Here is a 20,050-nt window from a genome sequence, read left to right as displayed (position 1 = left end):
TTGTCCTTTTTGAGACCGGCCGCACCGCACTCAGCCAGTGAGCGCTGTGAGCGCACCGGTCATCCCTATATAAGATCCGAACCCGCGGCGGGAGCGCTGCTGCGCTCCCAGCGCAGCACTCTCCCGAGTGCGCCACAGGCTCGGCCCAAATAGGTTTATTTTCAATGAGTAAATTCTTTTTTTTTTTTAAACCTACTTTGCCTCGGTGCTTGTATGTAGTTTACTTCTCATAGCAAAGTGTTACTCCAGTTGATTAGTTCAGATTGAGTCTAAATTGAAATGCTTTCACTTTGTTTAAATCAGAAAATTTTTAACTACTAGTTCTACCCTAGATAGAACTAGTTTGGGGTGATAAATTGGTATGACAATCAAATGTTTTCCATGTTGATCCAGTTGCTTAAATTGTTGGGGTTCTCACGGTTCTCATGCTGCTGGAGGCTTAACTGAATTATTTTCCTTGTTAAAGTCATTTAAGTAAAAAATTACTATTTGGAAATGTACGTTACCTAAAAACAGTAGTAAATTCTGTATTACTATTTTAAAAAATTAGTTATATGAGAATTAATATGAAATAGTCAGTCTGTATTATATACCTATTATAAGAACATTTGAACTTGCTGTTGTGGGTAGTTTTTTAAAAAAAACCACATCCCCAGAACATTTGGTCCTGTTTTCATGGAGATTGAAATCTTTTTTTTTTTTTGTCTTTTGTCTTTTTCCGTGTCCGGCAACGGATCGCAACCCTCAGTGTTGCCCCGTACCGGACCGGGGACCGGCAACGGGATCGCAACCCTCGGTGTTGCTCCCGCGCCTCGCTCAGCCAGTGAGCGGGAACCGGTCTGTATGTGGGATCCGAACCCTTGGGCGGGAGTGCCGCCGCGCTTCCCAAGCGGCGCACTTATCCAGTGCGCCACTGGGCCGACCCAGAAATCTATTTTTTCTTAACTTTAGTTGGGAAGATAATTGAGGTGAGAAATTGAGAAAATTTTATAATGCTTTAGAAAATTCTTATACTTCTTAATAACAGCTTTATTGATATATAATCCACGTACCATAAATTCATCTTTTTAACGTGTACAATTAATTCAATGGTTTTTAGTATAGATAAGCTATTCAATTTTAGAATATATTCATCACTCCAAAAGAAGCCCCATACTCATTAGCAGTCACTCCCGTTTTCCCACCATCACCTCAGGCCTACTCTCTGTCTCTATGGATTTGACTATTCTGGACGTTTCATATAAATGGAATCATAATAAATGGTCTTTTGTGATTGGTTTCATTGTTCTTCTACCTTTTTTTTTTTTTTTAAAGTTATGACATCTTTCCCCCATTCCACACCCAATCCAGTATACCTGAGGTAAGTTTGCCGTATGTCTTTATGTTATTTAAAATTTCCTTTATTCTGTTCTTTCTAGACCCTGTTTGGCAATAACAAGCTTACTACATTTGGAACCAGCACAACCAGTGCTCCTTCATTTGGTACAACCAGTGGCGGGCTCTTTGGTAACAAACCAACCCTGACTTTAGGAACCAATACAAACACTTCTAATTTTGGTACATATAAAAAGCAGGTTTGGCTCTCTTAAAGTTACATTGACTATACCACACATCATTCTCCTGATTCATATGACTGGGAATATTTAAAAATTCTCAGGTAAGCCGTGACTTGATTTGAGGTACCAGAGGGAAAGGTTTAAAGTCATGGACGTGGCTTGAGATATTTAGTAGAAATGTAAATTGCCTTTCATTTTCTTTGGATGACCTCTCCAATAGCTGAGAAACCTTAAATGAAACACATTTGGAGGAGGTAACACATTCTATTAGGCCAGGTTTCAAACATGGAAGTGTAGTGTAAAGGAAAGATTTGATGATTCTTATTGAAAGTTGAAACCTTCTGATTTAAGGGAACATGTAGTAATTTCCTAGCAGTTTCAAAAATTTTATTTCTGAATACATGTTTATTTTTAAAAATTTGGAAAATATGTCATATGGAACAACAATTAAAAAACAAACCCTAAAATGCTTTTCAGAGATATGCTAGGAAATTTAAACCAGTTTAATAGGAACGTCATATTATTTTGAATGTCTTCTGTAACTACCTAATTAAATTTTCAAACAAATTCAACATTATTTGTATTAAATCAGATAATAGAAAGTTAATTTTATTGCCAAGGGAAATGGTAATTCAAATATTTGTTGAGGATTTTATGTGACAGGTGCATCACTAGACACTGATTAATTCTTTTTGGGAGATGAGTGCAAAGACATGGTTATTTGGCATAGATCAGTAGTTTACACAGGTCTTCAAGCAGTTTTTGAAAAATTTTTTAATGTACCAGAAAAAGACTATGTTAAGCATCCATTGGTAGGGTAATATGTTTTCACAGAGATATGAACTAGGTGAAGAAGGTAGGTAAGTCCTTGTCAGGTACCAATCCCTAAATTTATGTTTTAATTTGATTTTTTTTTTTTTTTTGGTGGCTGGCCTGTATGGTGACCTAAACCGTTTACCTTGGTGTTACAAGGGAGCACTCTAACCAACTGAGTTAACCATTGATTTAATTTTTATAACCCCTTTTAGTTATGTTGCTCAGTCACTGCTCATAATCATATAGTTCTATATATAATTCTTTTTAGTCATATTCTATTTGAAAGAACAGCTTTGAGCCAGTGGACTTGGTTAGCATGGATAAGATATCTGATTTGTGTTTTTATTCCTTATCTATAAAATTAAGTTGGGAAAGATACTTGAAGGTTAAATCAGTGTTTCTTCACCTTTTTTTAAAAAAATCATTATCACTTCCCCTTCCTCAAGTAGCCTTTGTAGACCATTTTTTCTTAATCATCTTCCCCCTTGAGATTTTAGTTTCACACATACACTATGTATCTGTTTGTTCTGTGGCCCATTGTAATCCATGGTTTTTTAACCCTTCAAGAACCAATTTTTACTTTCTTTGAAAATGCATATGTTTAATAAAAAGTTTTTTTTTTTTTTAAAGATGACCGGTAAGGGAATCTTAACCCTTGACTTGATGTTGTCAGCACCACGCTCTTCCAAGTGAGCAAACCAGCCATACCTATATAGGGATCCGAACCCACAGCGTAGGTGTTATCAGCACCACACTTTCCCACGGGCCGGCCCTAAAAGCTCTTTTTGTAACACACTTCATGTTCAGAATTAAATGTTATTTCTGTTGGTCAGGGTGTTTGTATAGGCTGTACTTTTTAAATGCATTTGGTATTATTCCATGGTTCTAGATTTCTAATTTGCTTGGAGGGTTTTTTTTGTTGTATGAATATATTTATACTCACGTTCATTGCTTTGAAAATGAAAGGACCCATCTTTACCTGACTTGCCTTACTAGTGTACGTGCTGAATTTGAGTTGTCTTTAGTTTTAATTTGTAAAATCGTTATGAAATAACAGAGTTGATAAACTTGTCAGTGAGAATCAGAGGAAATGTGTGGTATAAACAGTGTAAGTTGGGACTTACTTCCCTCCTGTGGGTTTGAGGTAGTTCATGAGTATCTTGCTTTCTGCTATTTTGGGGGCTGTAACGTCCTTTCTGGTTATATTCTAATTCAGAAAGAAAAAATATGTCCAGGTAAAATTCTGTTTTTTTCCTTAAAGAAAGTTGATTGTGCTTGAGTAGGCAGCATTCCATTTTTGTGGCATAGCTATTAATAAGCACAATTCAAGAAAAGATTTAATGAATGCATGAATGAAATGTGTTGAGATCATCAGGTTACTTGTTTGGATTTTTTGTTTTTTTTCGGTGGCTGGCCAGTATGGGGAACCAAACCCTTGACCTTGGTGTTACAAGGCTGCTCTCTAACCAACTGAGCTAACCAGCCAGTCCCTGGATTTTACAATAACATGAAGTATATTTGTTTTCATACTATTACTGTTTGAAACTTTTTTTCTTTACCTTTTTCATTATGGTAGTAATCCAAATACTGGCATGACAAAGTGTAATATTCTTGCTTATAAAAGTATAATCTTCTTTGTAATAGTGATACTATCATCTATTCCCAACTCTTCTCTTTACTCTATTATCTTTTGGACTTGTTTTCCTCTGTGACACTTTTTTTTTTTTTCCTTTTTGTCTTTTTTCGTGACCGGCAACGGATCGCAACCCTCAGTGTTGCGCCCACACCGGACCGGGACCGGCAACGGGATCGCAACCCTCGGCATTGCGCCCGCACCCCGCTCAGCCAGTGAGCGGCCGGTCTGTATGTGGGATCCGAACCCTTGATGGGAGCGCCGCCGCACTCCCAAGCGGCGCACTGTAGCAGTGCGCCACCGGGCCGGCCCTGTGACACTTTTTTAAATGATCAAAAGTGTTTTACAAACATGATTTTCTGTTTTCTGGCCAATGATTGATTCCTTCCTCCCGCCCTTTTTCCATTAGAAGTTAATGATATGTTCATTAGGTGTTTTGTTGATACTTAGCTCCAAAAGGAATGCTGAAACTTGTGGACATATCTGAACAAAAGAAAAATAATAGTAGTAATGGTATCTTTGTTTGATACCTGTGGATTTTAAAGGGGAATTAGAGGATTTCTCTATCTGATGGGTCATAGTTAAAGAGGATAGTTTGTTCAACTCTCCATCATCTCTGATAGTGGAAGAAATCATTCAACTCGAGATAAGTTATTCATAGATTATCTTCTCTCTCCTTCTCTCTCTCTTTTTTTTGGTTGGGGGATGGGTAACTGGCGGATCCAAACCCTTGACCTTGGTGTTAATAACACTGCACTCTAACCAATTAAGCCCATATCTTCTCTTTTTAATATCAGCTAGATGAGCCCTTGAATGCTCTTATGAGCTGATTGAGTATTACATCACTAAAGCTCTTCATGTGTGATCAGCTACATGTTACTATCCATTTCAGGTCCATCTGTTCAAAACAAAAGCTGTTCTAGAAATTTTTATAAATAACATTTTCTTAGCAAGAAACTTTAGGTTCAGTTAAATGTCTTTACGTGTTGCCACTCTTATTTTTTAGTGAAAGTTTGAGTGAATGCATTTTTCTTCCCATAAGTAAACTTGAAACATTCATTGGATGCTTTGGGTCTTACAAAGGGAATGTTTTCTAAGCTCAGGCATATTCACTTTGCTTTAACTTTGGATATCATCCTATATTGAATTGATATCTCAACCCTGAAATGTATGTAGTTAAATAAAATGAAGACTTGTTTACAAGCATCAAAATTAAATTTTAAAAAAAGTTAAGTTAGCCTACAATTTAGGATTCCCAAATGAAAGGATGCAAAGCTTAGGGTCAGACTGCTTTGTGTTAAACTCCCTTGTACAGGAAATTGAAAGTCAAGCTAAAAGTACAATCCACTCACTCTTTTGTCTTCCTAGGTTTTGGCACAAATACCAGCGGGAATAGTATTTTTGGAAGTAAACCAGCACCTGGGACTCTGGGAACTGGGCTTGGTGCAGGATTTGGAACAGGTAAGAAACTACTACCATGAGATTCAGGAAGTGATACCATTTGACTTTCTAATTGCTAGAACTGAAGAGCTCCATTTGATCATATGCCTGGAAATAAGACCTAGATTTTCATTTTTACAAATGGAATTAAAAAACACTTCCAGCAGTTATGTTTTACTGGGTCTTAAAACATTAGCACATTTATCTTAGAAGCTATACCTTTTTATCAAATGTCCTCAGTAGTCCTTTTCTATCTGGGATTTTCAGCATTCAGTAGGAGATTTGTCAGTGTGACGACATTAACATTCAGTTTCCCTGTGATAATCTTTGCAACAGGGATTTGAGACCCTGTACTGTTTACCAAGTAAACCCTAGCAGTAAGGCAGAGTACTAAGAGCACATGCTGAAGTAATTAACAAATTCTCTGACGTTTTGCAAGGTCTGTGCCTACCTTTTGATTCTTTTCACTATGATATAGACCTGGGATATCATCCCTTTTCCCCTATTCCTACTATCAATAATTATTTTTCAGTGCCTTTGAAGATATTGACCCTTCTATGTGCCCAGCTATTTTATAATTGAAGGGTGGTGGTGGTCATAAAATGGATAAGTGTTTCAGCATGTACAGTTAAACAAGGTTGTTTAAGCATATAGTTTTGCCTACTTTCCCAATTTATCTGTGGTCATTTAGTGACAAACCATTTGTTTCCATGGTCTCTGCTTCTATTGTTCAGCTCTCTGTTTTCTTTGCTTCTGTGATCTGATCATTCATCTTCCATCTCCTTCTTAATAGAACTTCATTTTATACTATGAACTGTTTCATTTTCCTTTTAAAATAAAAGTTGTGGGCAGCCCATGGCTCATTTGGGAGAGTGTGGTGCTGATAACACCAAGGCCACGGGTTTGGATCCCTATATAGGGATGGCTGGTTAGCTCACTTGGGAGAGGGTGGTGCTGACAACACCAAGTTGAGGATTAAGATCCCCATACCGGTCATCTCTTAAAAAAAAAAAAAAAGTTTGAAGTACTGGTAAAAAGTTTCAGCAATTCAGAAGTATCATGAAAAGTCCAAGTCTTTCAGCTGTGAAGAAACAGCTATTTAAAGTTAGGCATGTATCTCGTCAGATCCCTTTCTTTTCATTTTTCAAGCTTGCTTACACACACATATTTGTACCTATATGTGTGTACTACATATGTGTGTTCATATATATAAGGTTTTTGGTTATACAGTTTTCCCTCTGTATCTGTGGGGGATTGGTTCTAGGACTTCCTGTAGATACCCAAATCTGCAGATGCTCAAGACTATGCTATAAAATGGTGTATAGTATTTGACTACAACCTGTGCATATCCTCCCATATACTTTAAATCATCTCCAGATTACTTATAATACCTAATGTAAACACAATGTGAATAGTTTTATTCTGTATTGTTACGGGAAGTGTGACAAGAAAAAATGTCTGTACGTGTTCAGTACAGAGAAAGTTTGGGGGTTTTTTTGTTGTTGTTTTTTTTGGCAAATATTTTCAATCTGCAATTGGTTGAATCCACGAATGCAAAACCCACGGATACAGAGGGCAAACTGTATTCTTTTTTTTTTTTTTTTTTTAAAGATGACCGGTAAGGGGATCTTAACCCTTGACTTGGTGTTGTCAGCACCACACTCTCCCAAGTGAGCTAACTGGCCATCCCTATATATAGGGATCCGAACCCGTGGCCTTGGTGTTATCAGCACCACACTCTTCCAACTGAGCCACGGGCCAGCTCTCAAACTGTATTCTTAAATGCTAACCATACCCTACATGAGTGATTTTTAAACCAAAGTCTGAGATGCATTAATTGGTTGCAATATTAACGTAGTGGACTGCAACCAGCATTTCAAGAAAATGAACTAGAATTAAAAATCGTTGTATGTAGTAACGTTAATGTCCTTTTATGAAACTTTTGTTTTAGTTCTGTGTGTGTGTTATGTGTTTTGGGTCTCAGTGTATCTTATATCACGTGCTGTAGTCAGAAATGTTTGAAAGCAACTGCCTTATGTAGTATTCTTTGACTTGTTTTTTCATTTGACATATTATCAGCATATTTTTTTCTTTTTGGTCAGTACAAATAGATCTATCTTATTTAAAAAATAACTTTTGTATTCCATTGTGTGTATATGTATATACACATGCATAATTTACAAGCATCATACACATCATAATTTAATATAACTTTTCTCCTATTGGTAGATATTTGAATTATTTGATATTATTAGCAAAGTCCTCAGTGAAGATCTTTGTTACATAATTTTGCATGTGTTAGTGTTACTATAGGATTGATACTTGAAATTGAAATTGCTGTGTAAGAAGATATGTATATTTTGCATTTTGTTGATCTTGCTAATTTATTTGCCTTCCAAAAATAATACCAGCTTGGGTCGGCCCGGTGGCGCACTGCTACAGTGCGCCGCTTGGGAGCGCGGCGGCGCTCCCGCCGAGGGTTCGGATCCCACATACAGACCGGTTCCCGCTCACTGGCTGAGTGAGGTGCGGGCGCAACACCGAGGGTTGCGATTCCGTTGCCGGACACGAAAAAAGACAAAAAATAATAATAATAATACCAGCTTGCATTGTTGCTCACATTGTGTAAAAATGTCTATTTTCCCTTACCCTTTCTATATTGTTAGGTTTTTATATCTTTGCATACTTGATCATGGAAATTGGTATATTCTGATTTGCACTTAGTTGATTACTGTTGAAGGTGGATATCTTTATATATGTTTCTTGGCCATTTGAATCTTTCAGTTCTGTATTCATAATATTTGGTCATTGTTTCTTAATTATTTTTAAGTGTGTTTTACATATGGTGGATAATCATTCTTTTTGGTTGTATGGTAGAGTATCCATTTGAGCTTTGTAACTTACCCAAAGTCTACCACATAAATTTTGCGAGAAATAAAAACTAAAAAGCTCTGTTTTTTGTACAATGTGATTCCTAAACATAAGCGGAATGCATTATCTGACACCAAGCAATGTTCTCTTTCAACACTTGAAAAAAATAGCTTTGGTATGGGCAAATTAAGGAGGGCTTTTTCAAGGATAGTTTTGACTCTACACAAGTTTGCAAGCATGAACCTAAGGCCTGGGTAAGATGCTACTCTAATGTTTGTTACAGATATTTCCACTAAGCCTTTTTGTTCATTATTTAATTTTGTTAATCGAAGGTATTTTTCTTCCTGTACAAGTTTTATTTTTATGTGATCAGTTATTCTTTTATCTTTGGCTTCTGGGTGTTCCAGGTTATGATTAGCAATGTCTTCTCATATACTTAAGATTATAAAATGTTTTATAACTTTTTTTTCCTTATGCTGTCATTTCCTATTCCACAGCAATGTAATAACCCAACCTTTTAATTTCTTTTAATACATTCAGTTTTCTTTAAACAGTTCTCTCTCAGACAACAAATCACATTTTTGTTGCTGTTATATATTCTTCATTCATGCCTTGTCCTTATAAACTAAGAGACAAATAAAACCAATAAAGAATTTTACACCCCCAACCTTGGCAGCAGTAGATCATGTAGGGAAATGAGAATTGTGAGACTCACCAAGCACACATAGTTGCAATTTCTTGATTATCACATCTGCTAATGCAGACTTTTGGCTTTCAGAGGAACATGTCCTGAGACTTGCATATAAACACCCACATTCATGAAGCCTGCATTTCATGGTATCACAAGTGAACTAACACTGAAGCTTTGGGCCATATTTTGGGGGGGGATTAGCTAAGTGGGTATTCCTCTCTGCAGCTTCTTGTTTTGCGTGATGGAGATTCAAAATCGTTCATCAGCAGAAATAAATCTTCCTGTAACATGGGCTTTTGAGTACCTTATGAGTAGTAGACTACACAGATATTAAATGTACAAATACATAAAGTTTTTTTGTATGCTTAGATTTAAGTAACCAATCTTAGTATAAAAGGTTTTATATTGTCCCTTGGCATGTGATTTTTTTCCCCCCAGATGTTCAGACTAAGTAACAGACTCATTAAATCATGGGCATATCAATTTCTTGTTTTATACTGATGTTATTAACTATCATTAGCATTATCAGTTGTCTGCTATTTTCCTAGTAGTTACTTAGTAATAATATTAAGAAGTTTTAGTTCTTTTCCATGGTTTTCCATGAAGTATTAAGATTAAGGGTACAAAGGTTGATGGTTATACTAAAAGATACACAGAAAAATCTTCTATCAAGAGCTAGTAGATACCATAGATAAAAATTAAGTTCTAACACTTGTTAGAAGATCTCAAAGAACGGGCCGAGCCCGTGGCACACTCGGGAGAGTGCGGCGCTGGGAGCACAGCAGCTCTCTCGCCGCTGGTTCAGATCCTATACAGGGATGACCGGTGTGCTCACAGCGCTCAGCAGTGCGGCCGGTCCAAAAAAAAAAAAGATCTCAAAGAAGTATAATTTTTTACTTTTTCCTTCAGCAACTGAGTTTTTTTTTTTTTTTTTTTTTTTTTTTTAACCAGTAAAGGGATCGCACCCCTCGGCACAGTGTGGTCTGCACCACGCTCAGCCAGTGAGCGCACTGGCCGTCCCTACATAGGATCCGAACCCGCGGCCTCGGTGCTACGAGCGCTGCACTCTTCCGAGTGAGCCAAGGGGCCGGCCCTCAGCATCTGAGTTTCTAAAGCCACTATTATAAGTTTTCCCCCGTATAGCTTCCTTAGACTCCTGCAACTAATTATAAATACAGCACATCTTTCTATCTTGACAAATTATCATACCAGTATCTTATCACAAATAACATCACACTCGGAATGTCTCTCAAATTGTGGACTATTGGTAAGTCCTTTAATTAAGCATAAAAAGCCATTTGTATATAAAATAAGGCAGATCTGAATAAAATATGTATTTTTCCATTGATAAACTGCAGTACTCTGTAGTCATTTCATTTCATGACAGTCCCTTTCCAGATCACCTGAACCTCACAATGCCTTTTTTATTCTTTTATGGGTTATTGAAATACAGTGGTTTTTAGATGGTCTCATGGGTCTTAATCTAGGGCTGCTGCAAAGGTGAGGGAAATACATACCCATCCAGAGCATAAATTTTTATCAAGTTTATATATTCGTGCTTAATCTTAAGTTTCTGTTTTAAGGTGAGGAGGTGTTAGGCTACCAGAAAAAAAAAAATCCTAAAATTTGTTCTGTAAACGGTTCCTTTGAGGAAGTAATTTAATTTTAGTATTCTTGGAGTTTGCACTAAGTACTAATGGTTTGGGATTTTAAAAAGAAGTCTTATTTCCTGTCTTAAAACTGGGTTTTTTAAGGTGAAATGATCTCATGGCTACATTTTTGTCTTCTGATTTTTAATGAGGTTGGACAGTTTAGAGAATAATTTGTCCATTTAGTAGTTACAATTAGTGATTTATTTGTATGGATTCTCTAAGTATAAACTTCTTCTCCTTTCATTGGTTATGATCTCAAAGCAGTTCCCATAAAATATTTGTTTGTTTCTTTGCTTTTTGGTGGCTGGCTGGTAAGGGGATCTGAGCCCGTGACCTTGGTGTTATCAGCACCATACTCTAACCAAGTGAGCTAACCAGCCAGCCCTCATATATACCTTTGAAGTGATTTTCCTGGTAAACTATATTTCTGTCAAAATGCAGTTGAGATATGTTAAAAGGTTACATCCTCTAAATTGACAATAACTTTTTCGGGGTGAGGTGGGAGATGGAAGTGGTTTTGTTTTTATTTTTTAATGTCAGTAACTTTTTTTCACTATATTCTCATTTTGCACTTTTAAAATCACTGCTGACAATAATGTCCATGAACAAGATTCATTAGGTTTTAAAACATTACAAGTTTCTGCTGTGGGTTTCCCCCTGATGAAAATGACTTATTCCTTCCAATCTGGTTCGTCCTGAAATTTCAATCTGTTTAGTGACCTCATCACAAGACATTGAGCTTTTTGTAAAACACATTTGTCTAGCTAAAGCAGTTTTCATCAAATGATATAATTAAAAGTATTACTTTTTGCTATTCAAAGAAGATATATTAGATTTGGTTTTCTATAGTTTAGCCTATATATTAGTCAAAAAGATGACATTGTGATTTGATCAGTTGAGTATTTTGATTTGCAAATATTGAAATTTAAGTAGAATTATTTTTTTTGTGCTTTGAAAATCTGTTTTACTATAGAATAGCAGTTAAAAGTCCTGGTTTTTGTTGGCAGATGCAGCTAGTTTTGAACTTTATTTCCACCATCACAACATTTGTGACATTGAGCTAATCACTAAACCCTCAGTTTTCTTATCTATAAAATGGGAATAATAGTTCCTACTTCAGGCATATTAGCTAATATTTAATGAGTGTTGGATATGTACCAGGCCTATTCTAAATGCTTTACATACATTCATTTTAATCTTTGGATAAATAAGCTATGTATTATCTCATGTTATATTTGAGGAAACTGAAGCACAGAGAGATTAAGTATATTGCCTATGATGTGTGTAATGTACTGAGCCCAGTGCCTGCCATGTAGTTAGCATTTACCATATTAGCTCTTTTGTTGAAATGAGTGGTCATTATGAAGTTTCCAAATGTGTTATATTTTTAAGTAACTGACCTCTGGCACAACATTCAAAGGATCTCCTGTGGCACTTTTTTCTTTCCTCTTGTCTCCATAGCTCTTGGTGCTGGACAGGCATCTTTGTTTGGGAACAACCAACCTAAGATCGGAGGGCCTCTTGGTACAGGAGCCTTTGGGGCCCCTGGATTTAATACTACGACAGCCACTTTGGGCTTTGGAGCCCCCCAGGCCCCAGTAGGTAAGTGTCAGACACTTTAGAAGGCTTTACTCAGTTTATTTCTTGCTGATACTTGCTGACCTTATTTTTCCACCCCACCCTTGTCCCGTCCCTACCAAAGCAGTACATACATGCACGTCATTAATCATGTAGTACAGAAAGCTTAGATCCTACCCTTCCCTGTTTCCCTGCTCCTAAGTGCACTCCCTCAGAGAAACCCCTTTTATTACTGTTTTTAATTCATTCGGTATAAATTAAGTTCATATTGCTAAATGATGTGCTTATATTGCTATGTTTTGCTTTATAAAAATCTAAGTAAATTTAACTTGTTAACAGTAGATGAAAATTTAACTCACTTACCACCTCTATTTTCTATATTCACTTCTTCCAATATAACATTTACTAAATTTACTAAATTCCCTAAGTTTAGTTTTATCTATTAAAGTGTTTTTTATACTTCATTCAATACTGTTTTTGCAGTATCTGCTTATCACCTTTATTATTATTTCTTTTTTTTTTTTTTTTTTTTTTTTTTTTTTTTTTTTTTTTTTTTTTTCTTTTTTTTTTTTTTTCCCCTTTTTTTTTTTTTTTCCCCTTTTTTTTTTTTTTTCCCCTTTTTTTTTTTTTTTCCCCTTTTTTTTTTTTTTTCCCCTTTTTTTTTTTTTTTCCCCTTTTTTTTTTTTTTTCCCCTTTTTTTTTTTTTTTCCCCTTTTTTTTTTTTTTTCCCCTTTTTTTTTTTTTTTCCCCTTTTTTTTTTTTTTTCCCCTTTTTTTTTTTTTTTCCCCTTTTTTTTTTTTTTTCCCCTTTTTTTTTTTTTTTCCCCTTTTTTTTTTTTTTTCCCCTTTTTTTTTTTTTTTCCCCTTTTTTTTTTTTTTTCCCCTTTTTTTTTTTTTTTCCCCTTTTTTTTTTTTTTTCCCCTTTTTTTTTTTTTTTCCCCTTTTTTTTTTTTTTTCCCCTTTTTTTTTTTTTTTGTCCTTTTTCTCTTTTTTCCATGTCCGGCAACGGATCGCAACCCTCAGTGTTGCCCCCGCACCGGACCGGGGACCGGCAACGGGATCGCAAGCCTCGGCGCTGCTCCCGCGCCTCGCTCAGCCAGTGAGTGGGAGCCGATCTGTATGTGGGATCCGAACCCTCGGACGGGAGCGCCGCCGCGCTTCCCAAGCGGCGCACTATCCAGTGCGCCACCGGGCCAGCCATTATTATTTCTAACTTAAGAAAATTAACTTATTTTTTAATTTAAATATCTTTTTAAAGAAAACTATGTTCTACCAGAAATGAAAAACTGGTATCGCTTGGCATAAATAGAATAACTGTGAGACAGACAGAATTCATTTCCATACCACTAAATTAGTTTCCTGTGCTGTCATGATACATGTGCCACATTTTGAGAAACTTGCAAATTTAAGCTGTGTACTTACATACTTTTTCTTATTCTTTCAACTAGGTAATAGTGTTTCTTGAGTTTCCTTTGTCAAATGAGGATATCAGTGCCCTTTTCTACCCTTTTCTTTCCCTCATTTCTCACGTTTATATTTTTATATTGTTAAAGTTGATAGCATGTTCTGTTTTATAACTATTATTGTCTTCCATTCTTCAGTTAAAGAATAATTTAAAAGTTGCAAATGAAAACAGCATTTTATTATAACTTATGAAAACATTGCCACCCAGCCAACTATAGCTTTATTTTCCTCTTGCATTACCAGCGCTTATTACCTTCCTTAACTATTCCAAATTAAGGATGGTATCAAAACTTTGTTTACCACAGACATCTCATTCTCTGGTCCCTCTGTCCTCCTGCAGCAATATAAACACTGATTATTCTCAAGGCCTTCAGCACTGCCCCAGGATATTCCCTTCAATTCTACTCAGTGATAACTGCTGTGTCCTGGGTATGGGGTTTTCCTCTTTATTTTCTGAATTTTCTAGAATGTGTCTTCAAGTGTATATGAGAGGTAAACCTTGAATGCTTAGAGGTCTGAAAATTTCTTTCATTCATTCCTCACAATTTCATGTTAAGGAATTCTGGTATGAAAATAATTTACCCTCAGAACTTTGACTGTATACTTTCTTGCATTAATCAGTACTAATTCCTTTCTGTTCTCCCTGCCCTCAGAAACATTTAGGATTGTCCTTTTGTCCTGAAATTTCAGTGTTTTGCTTAGAACTTTTCTATCTTAATGCTTATATCTTTTCACCAGTGTTTCTACTTTCTAGGTGAATTCTGATTGTCTTCTAAATCTTTTTGGATTTTTGTTTTATTTTATTTTATTTTTTGGCAGCTGGCTGGTACAGGGATCAAACCCTGGACCTTGACGTTATCTGCACCATGCTCTAACCAACTAAGCTAACTGGCCAGCCTGGATTTTTAATTTTAATTTATTAGAATTCTTTCTCCTCTGAATGTTTTTTCCCCCCAAGCGTGTTAGATAACAGTTTTTACAGTTTGTTTTTGAAGCTCAGAATTTAATTAAAATTAAATTTTTTAAAGGGCTCTTCTGTTCCTTGAATCTTCAGGATTATTTTTGTTTTGATCCTAATCTTTAATTCTTGATGGTACTTTCCGTTCATATTTAACAATAAAATAATGAAAAACTCATTGGCAACTTTATGTATGTGGGTAGGGCTTATTTACCACTAGGTTTCACTTTAGGGTAAGTAGTCTAGAAATCAGCTATATTACCTAAGGGTCTCCCAAAGGTTAGAATGCCAAATTCTTGACTCTGTGGATATTGCCAATACTCATACTAGTTGCCCTTGTTCTTTCCTTGTGTTTACCTGATTTCATCAGAGGCACTCTCCCACATATTTTAGCCTATCCATTGAGCATCAGGGATAAAGAGGATAGCATTGTGTATTGTGTATATAGAGTTTGTATTAATTCTTTCCTCCTGTTTTGAGTCCCACTTATCAAACCTGGTGTTCTATCTGAGATTCTTCAGGGCAGATACATTCTTTTCGACAGTAATTCCTTTTGAGCTTATTCCTAAGCTATAGTTTTCTCTATCCTGCTTTATCACTCCTCTGTCCACTTTTTTCCCCTAGAAATTTGTTTTATCTTCTCATCTGTTCATTTGCTACGTTCCCATTTTTTGTCATTCAAGTTTATAGAGATACATTTTAATTTATTTTAACCATAGATTTTAATGAGGTCTTTGGAGGGAGAGGACGTGAATTAGAATTCTAATTGATCTCTATAAGAACTATTTTTTAAACATTTTTATTTTTTTCTATATGAACTTTAGCATCAGCTTTATCATTAGAGATGATATTCTACTTTTATTTTTCTTATTTTTAGTGGTTTTCAGTGGAATGTGGTAGCATAAATATCATAACCTGCCATTTTTATTTGTATAGCTTTTTGATTGGTTTTTAGTAACTTATTTTTCCAAAGCTAATTAAAGATTTCTCACACAAGAATTTTATATTACAGTTATGTACATTAGGGTTATTGCCCATTTAAAAGTAATTATTGACTTTTAGAACATACATCTTTGCATCATAGAATCTCAGATGAAACGTGCTTTAGAGCTTATATGAGTTTTCTCTTGTTGTGGGTGGCCTTTATTTGTCTTAAAAACCTCAGTTATGGTGGCTTTCTTATAGGACAATTCAGTCCATCTTTCTGTTCAGGTTGTTTAGAAACTAAAACCTGCCTCCATAGAATTTCCTCCCAGTGGTTCTAACTTTTATCTCCTAAAGCTAAGCAGAACCAGTCTGCAATAATTTCTTTGTGTAACACATTGTCTTTCTTCTAGATAAAGTATCATCAGTTTCTTCTGTTTCATCAGGAGATTTGGTTTTTATTGTTTCCTGTTCCTTTAATCATTTGGTCATGATTTAGTTCTTTGGTCTGTATTCAAATTATTATGACCAGAATTGAATATAATACTAGTAGTAGTAGCTTAACTAGTGCTTGTTTATTTTCTTATTTTTGCTAACACATCAGCTCTCTTATCTGTTTCTTTTTTTATTATTATTATTACTATTTTTTTGACAGCTGGCCAGTATGGGGATCTAAACCCTTGACCTTGCTGTTATAACACCATGCTCTAACCAACTGAGCTAATTAGCCAGCCCATGTCTATATCTTTAAATAATACAGTTAACATAGAGAAGATTTCATATTTATACATGCAAAAATAAAAACACGTTCACATACTTTCCTAATTATGTTTGGATTTGTTAAAGGAGTTTGTTATCCTTTTGAGCAAGCCCAGGTAGGGTGATAAATGATGGGATCAACTGATGTAGGTTAGATAGAGTGTTTATAGTGGATAAATTGGCTGCTGAATAACAAAATAACCAATGAAGATTAGAGTTCTCTAAAATTTTTCTTGTCTCCTTGCATAGTCCCCACAATAACACTATGCTGTTAATATGTACTATTGTGTATCAAAAGATACTTTTCTATATTTTTTGTTTGCCTATAGTCTTAAATTGCGTTTAGGAAATTTCTGAATTCAAATGATTTACTATATGCTCTTTAAATTGACGTCTCTGTATTTCAAAATCCTGAGCATATTTGCACTGTGTCCTTAAATATCAACATGCAGTGTTTTAGTATTTTAATGAAGACATCCAATTTTAAGAAAGCTTTGTTTGACCAAGGTGGATCCATCCCCTTTTCATTAATTTAGCTATAGCTACCTATTCTGGGTTTTTTTGGTGGTGGTGGTATTGCTGCTGCTTTTGTTTTTGCCCCCCATTGTGAGAATTTTCAAAATGTTTTGTTTATGGTACTCCTTTAATGTGGATTATCTTAGTATATTTTGGCTTTAGCCTTATTTCTAAATGTTTATGCAGGGAAAAAAGTAATGTTTTTATCTCTAAAATGACTTACATGTGATTTGGTTTTTGATCAGTATTTTGAAAAGATCTGATTTATCTAGCAAAGACATTTCTTTATCAATCAAAGTACAGTCATGTGTCACTTAACAACAGGGATATATTGAGAAATGCGTCATCACACATTTTTGTCATTCGCGCGAACATCATAGAGTATATTTGTACAAACCTAGATGTTATAGCCTACTACATACCTAGGCCATATGGAATAGCCTAGGATACAAACCTGTATAGCATGTTAGTGTACTAAATACTGTAGGCAGTTGTAACAATAGTATTTGTGTATCTAAACATAGAAAAAGTGCAGTAAAAATACAGTATAGAAGATAAAATATGGTATACCTGTATAGGGCACTTACCATGAATGGAACTTGCAGGACTGGAATTTGCTCTGGGTAACTAAGCGAGTGAGTGGTGAGTGAATGTGAACATTTAGGACATTACTGTATATAGATTTGATAAACACTGTATACTTAGGCTACACTCAATTTTTTCGAAAATGAAGTAATTGTGCTCTGATGTCACTAGGCAATACGAATTTTTCAACTTCTTTATAATCTTATGGGACCACTATCATAAACGTGGTCCATTGTTGACCAAAATGCTTTTTTTTTTTTTTGGCTGCTGGCCAGTATGGGGATGTAAACCCTTTACCTTGGTGTCATGAGGCTTTACTCTAACCAACTGAGCTAACTGGCCAGTCCTGAAATGTTGTTATGAGATACATGACTGACTGTATGCTGCAGATGTTGGTTTTTTTTCCTACTTTGTTCAATTGTAGATCATGAATGTAATCTTCATTATTTCTTATGTCTTTTCTCTAAATTCTCTGTGACTGATAGCAAATGTTCTTACTCTTTAAGAGAAAATTAGACTAACTGGGCAATCTTTTTTCTTTCAAATTATATTTACTATAATTATGATATGAATACTAAATGTAAATAATAAACGTATGAGGATGCCTTAACAACCATTTTCATTGTTGTATGCTGCCTTCTTTCTCTGTATCCTTAGTGTATGTATTTTTTATTCTGGAATTTTCATTTATTTTCATTTTAAATCAAAGATACTTTTATATTTCCATGGTGAAACAAATTGTCATAATTTTTAATAACTAAACAATCCACCACGTTAATGTATTATGATTTTTACAACAAAGTTGGCCACATAGGTTTTTCTTGACTATTACAATGTGCAGTGAACACTTAGGAATATTTATTTTGTGTCTAGTTTAATTAAGTCCTTGGGTAAAATTTCCATGATTGACATTATTAGGTTAAAAAATATAAAAACAGTACTTGTTGTTCGTACTGTCATTGTTTCCTTTAGACAGATTAAACCAACCTATAATGTTTCTATGGGTCAGAGATAATAACTTTTTTATACAGTTGTGCCAGTTATAGTGAGGTAGGTAAAGGTTGTTTTAATTTGTTTCTTGGCTTATTAATGACAGTGAACACCTAAGTGACTTTTTATGTGTATTGTCTCTTATGAAATGCCTCTTTGTATCATTGACCCATTAGTTTATTTGATTCATGATTTTTTTCAGTTTGCTTCCCCCACCCCACCCCCAAAACGCCATTTTTTTGTGTTTGAACATTTTGAAGACCACATCTCCAAAAAGAGTGCTGAGTTCTCTGCTATAATTCATTGTATCCTTGGACTGATATATATATATATATTTTTTTTCTTTTTTATAAAAAGCTTTGACAGATCCAAATGCTTCTGCTGCCCAGCAGGCTGTTCTCCAACAGCATATCAATAGTCTAACATACTCACCTTTTGGAGATTCTCCTCTCTTCCGGAATCCCATGTCAGACCCTAAGAAGAAAGAAGAGGTAAATTTAAGCATGCTTCTATAAAGTATCTCCTCAGACAAAGAGAAACTATATGTCTAGAATGTAATTCCTTAGCTATATAAATTAAGGGATTAAGCAAAACTAGGTATAATTAATTTTTTAAAGAGATGTCATTTATGCTTTTCGTTAATGGGGCTAGTAGACTATTTTTGCTGTGTTTGGAAGGCAGCATGACAGTGAAGTGAGCACTGAACTGGAGGTCAGGGCTGAGGGTTTTCTATAGCCCTGAAATAAGACAGATATTATTCTCATAGTTAAGCAAATAAGGCTCAGAGAGGCTGACTTTCCTAAAAATCTTTTTTTTTTTTTTTTTTCTTTTAAAAAGATGACCGGTAAGGGGATCTTAACCCTTGGCTTGGTGTTGTCAGCACCACACTCTCCCGAGTGAGCCACGGTCTTGAGTGGCAAAATGGTCTTAATGGTCTTGAGTGGCAAAATCAAAATCTTAGCTCTTGATTTTTACATATCTTTTTTTTTTTTTTTCTTTTTGTCCTTTTTACTGACCGGTAACAGGATTGCAACCCTCGGTGTTGCGCCCGTACCGGGGACCGGCAACGGGATCACAACCCTCGGTGTTGCGCCCGCACCGCGCTCAGCCAGTGAGCGGGAACTGGTCTCCACATGGGATCCGAACCCTCGGCGGGAGCATCTCCGCGCTCCCAAGCGGCGCACTATCCAGTGCGCCACCGGGCCGGCCCCGATTTTTACATATCTTTGTCTTAATCTCTTATACCTCTAGTGGCAAAGAGATGCTCCTTTGCTCACTGTGACATGGTGTTAAAAGTATAGTCTTGGGTCTGTTTGATCCTTGTTTTATCACTTACAGTCTTCGAGACTTTGGGAAAGACATTTTGCCCCTCTGAAATCTAGTTTTTCATATGTAAAATGAGAATAGTAATCCCATTTAATGTTGAGGATTAAATTAGATAATGTATACCTTGATCCTAGTAAGTTACTCAATATATAGAAATTGTTATTATTGTCATTTATATTATCACATTTATCCCTCAGCTGTTCTTAAACTAACCCTGTAAGATAGATATGATGAGAAGCAAAATATGAATATTAAAAGTACTTTTTTGGGCCGGCCCGGTGGCGCACTCAGT

The 20,050-nt window shown here is 35.5% G+C and overlaps 1 protein-coding gene across 5 annotated transcripts in view; it reads left to right on the top strand.

Annotated features, from left to right (window-relative positions):
• NUP98 (nucleoporin 98kDa) overlaps positions 1-20,050 on the top strand; it is a 97,472-nt gene that overhangs the window by 24,174 nt on the left and 53,248 nt on the right. For 2 of the 5 annotated variants that reach the window (XM_008586498.1, XM_008586502.1), the window contains exons 10-13: positions 1,419-1,557; positions 5,374-5,466; positions 12,121-12,261; positions 18,790-18,923. In XM_008586498.1, the coding sequence (XP_008584720.1) occupies positions 1,419-1,557; positions 5,374-5,466; positions 12,121-12,261; positions 18,790-18,923 (507 nt within the window). The remainder of the gene's footprint in view (positions 1-1,418; positions 1,558-5,373; positions 5,467-12,120; positions 12,262-18,789; positions 18,924-20,050) is intronic. The other 3 variants (XM_008586500.1, XM_008586499.1, XM_008586501.1) reach the window with 3 other exon arrangements.

This window comes from Galeopterus variegatus, unplaced genomic scaffold (genome assembly GCF_000696425.1).
Source record: "Galeopterus variegatus unplaced genomic scaffold, G_variegatus-3.0.2 Scaffold4004, whole genome shotgun sequence".
Lineage (NCBI taxonomy): Eukaryota > Metazoa > Chordata > Mammalia > Dermoptera > Cynocephalidae > Galeopterus > Galeopterus variegatus.
Note: the sequence above shows the minus strand (reverse complement) of the source record. Positions and strands in the feature narration are given on the sequence as shown.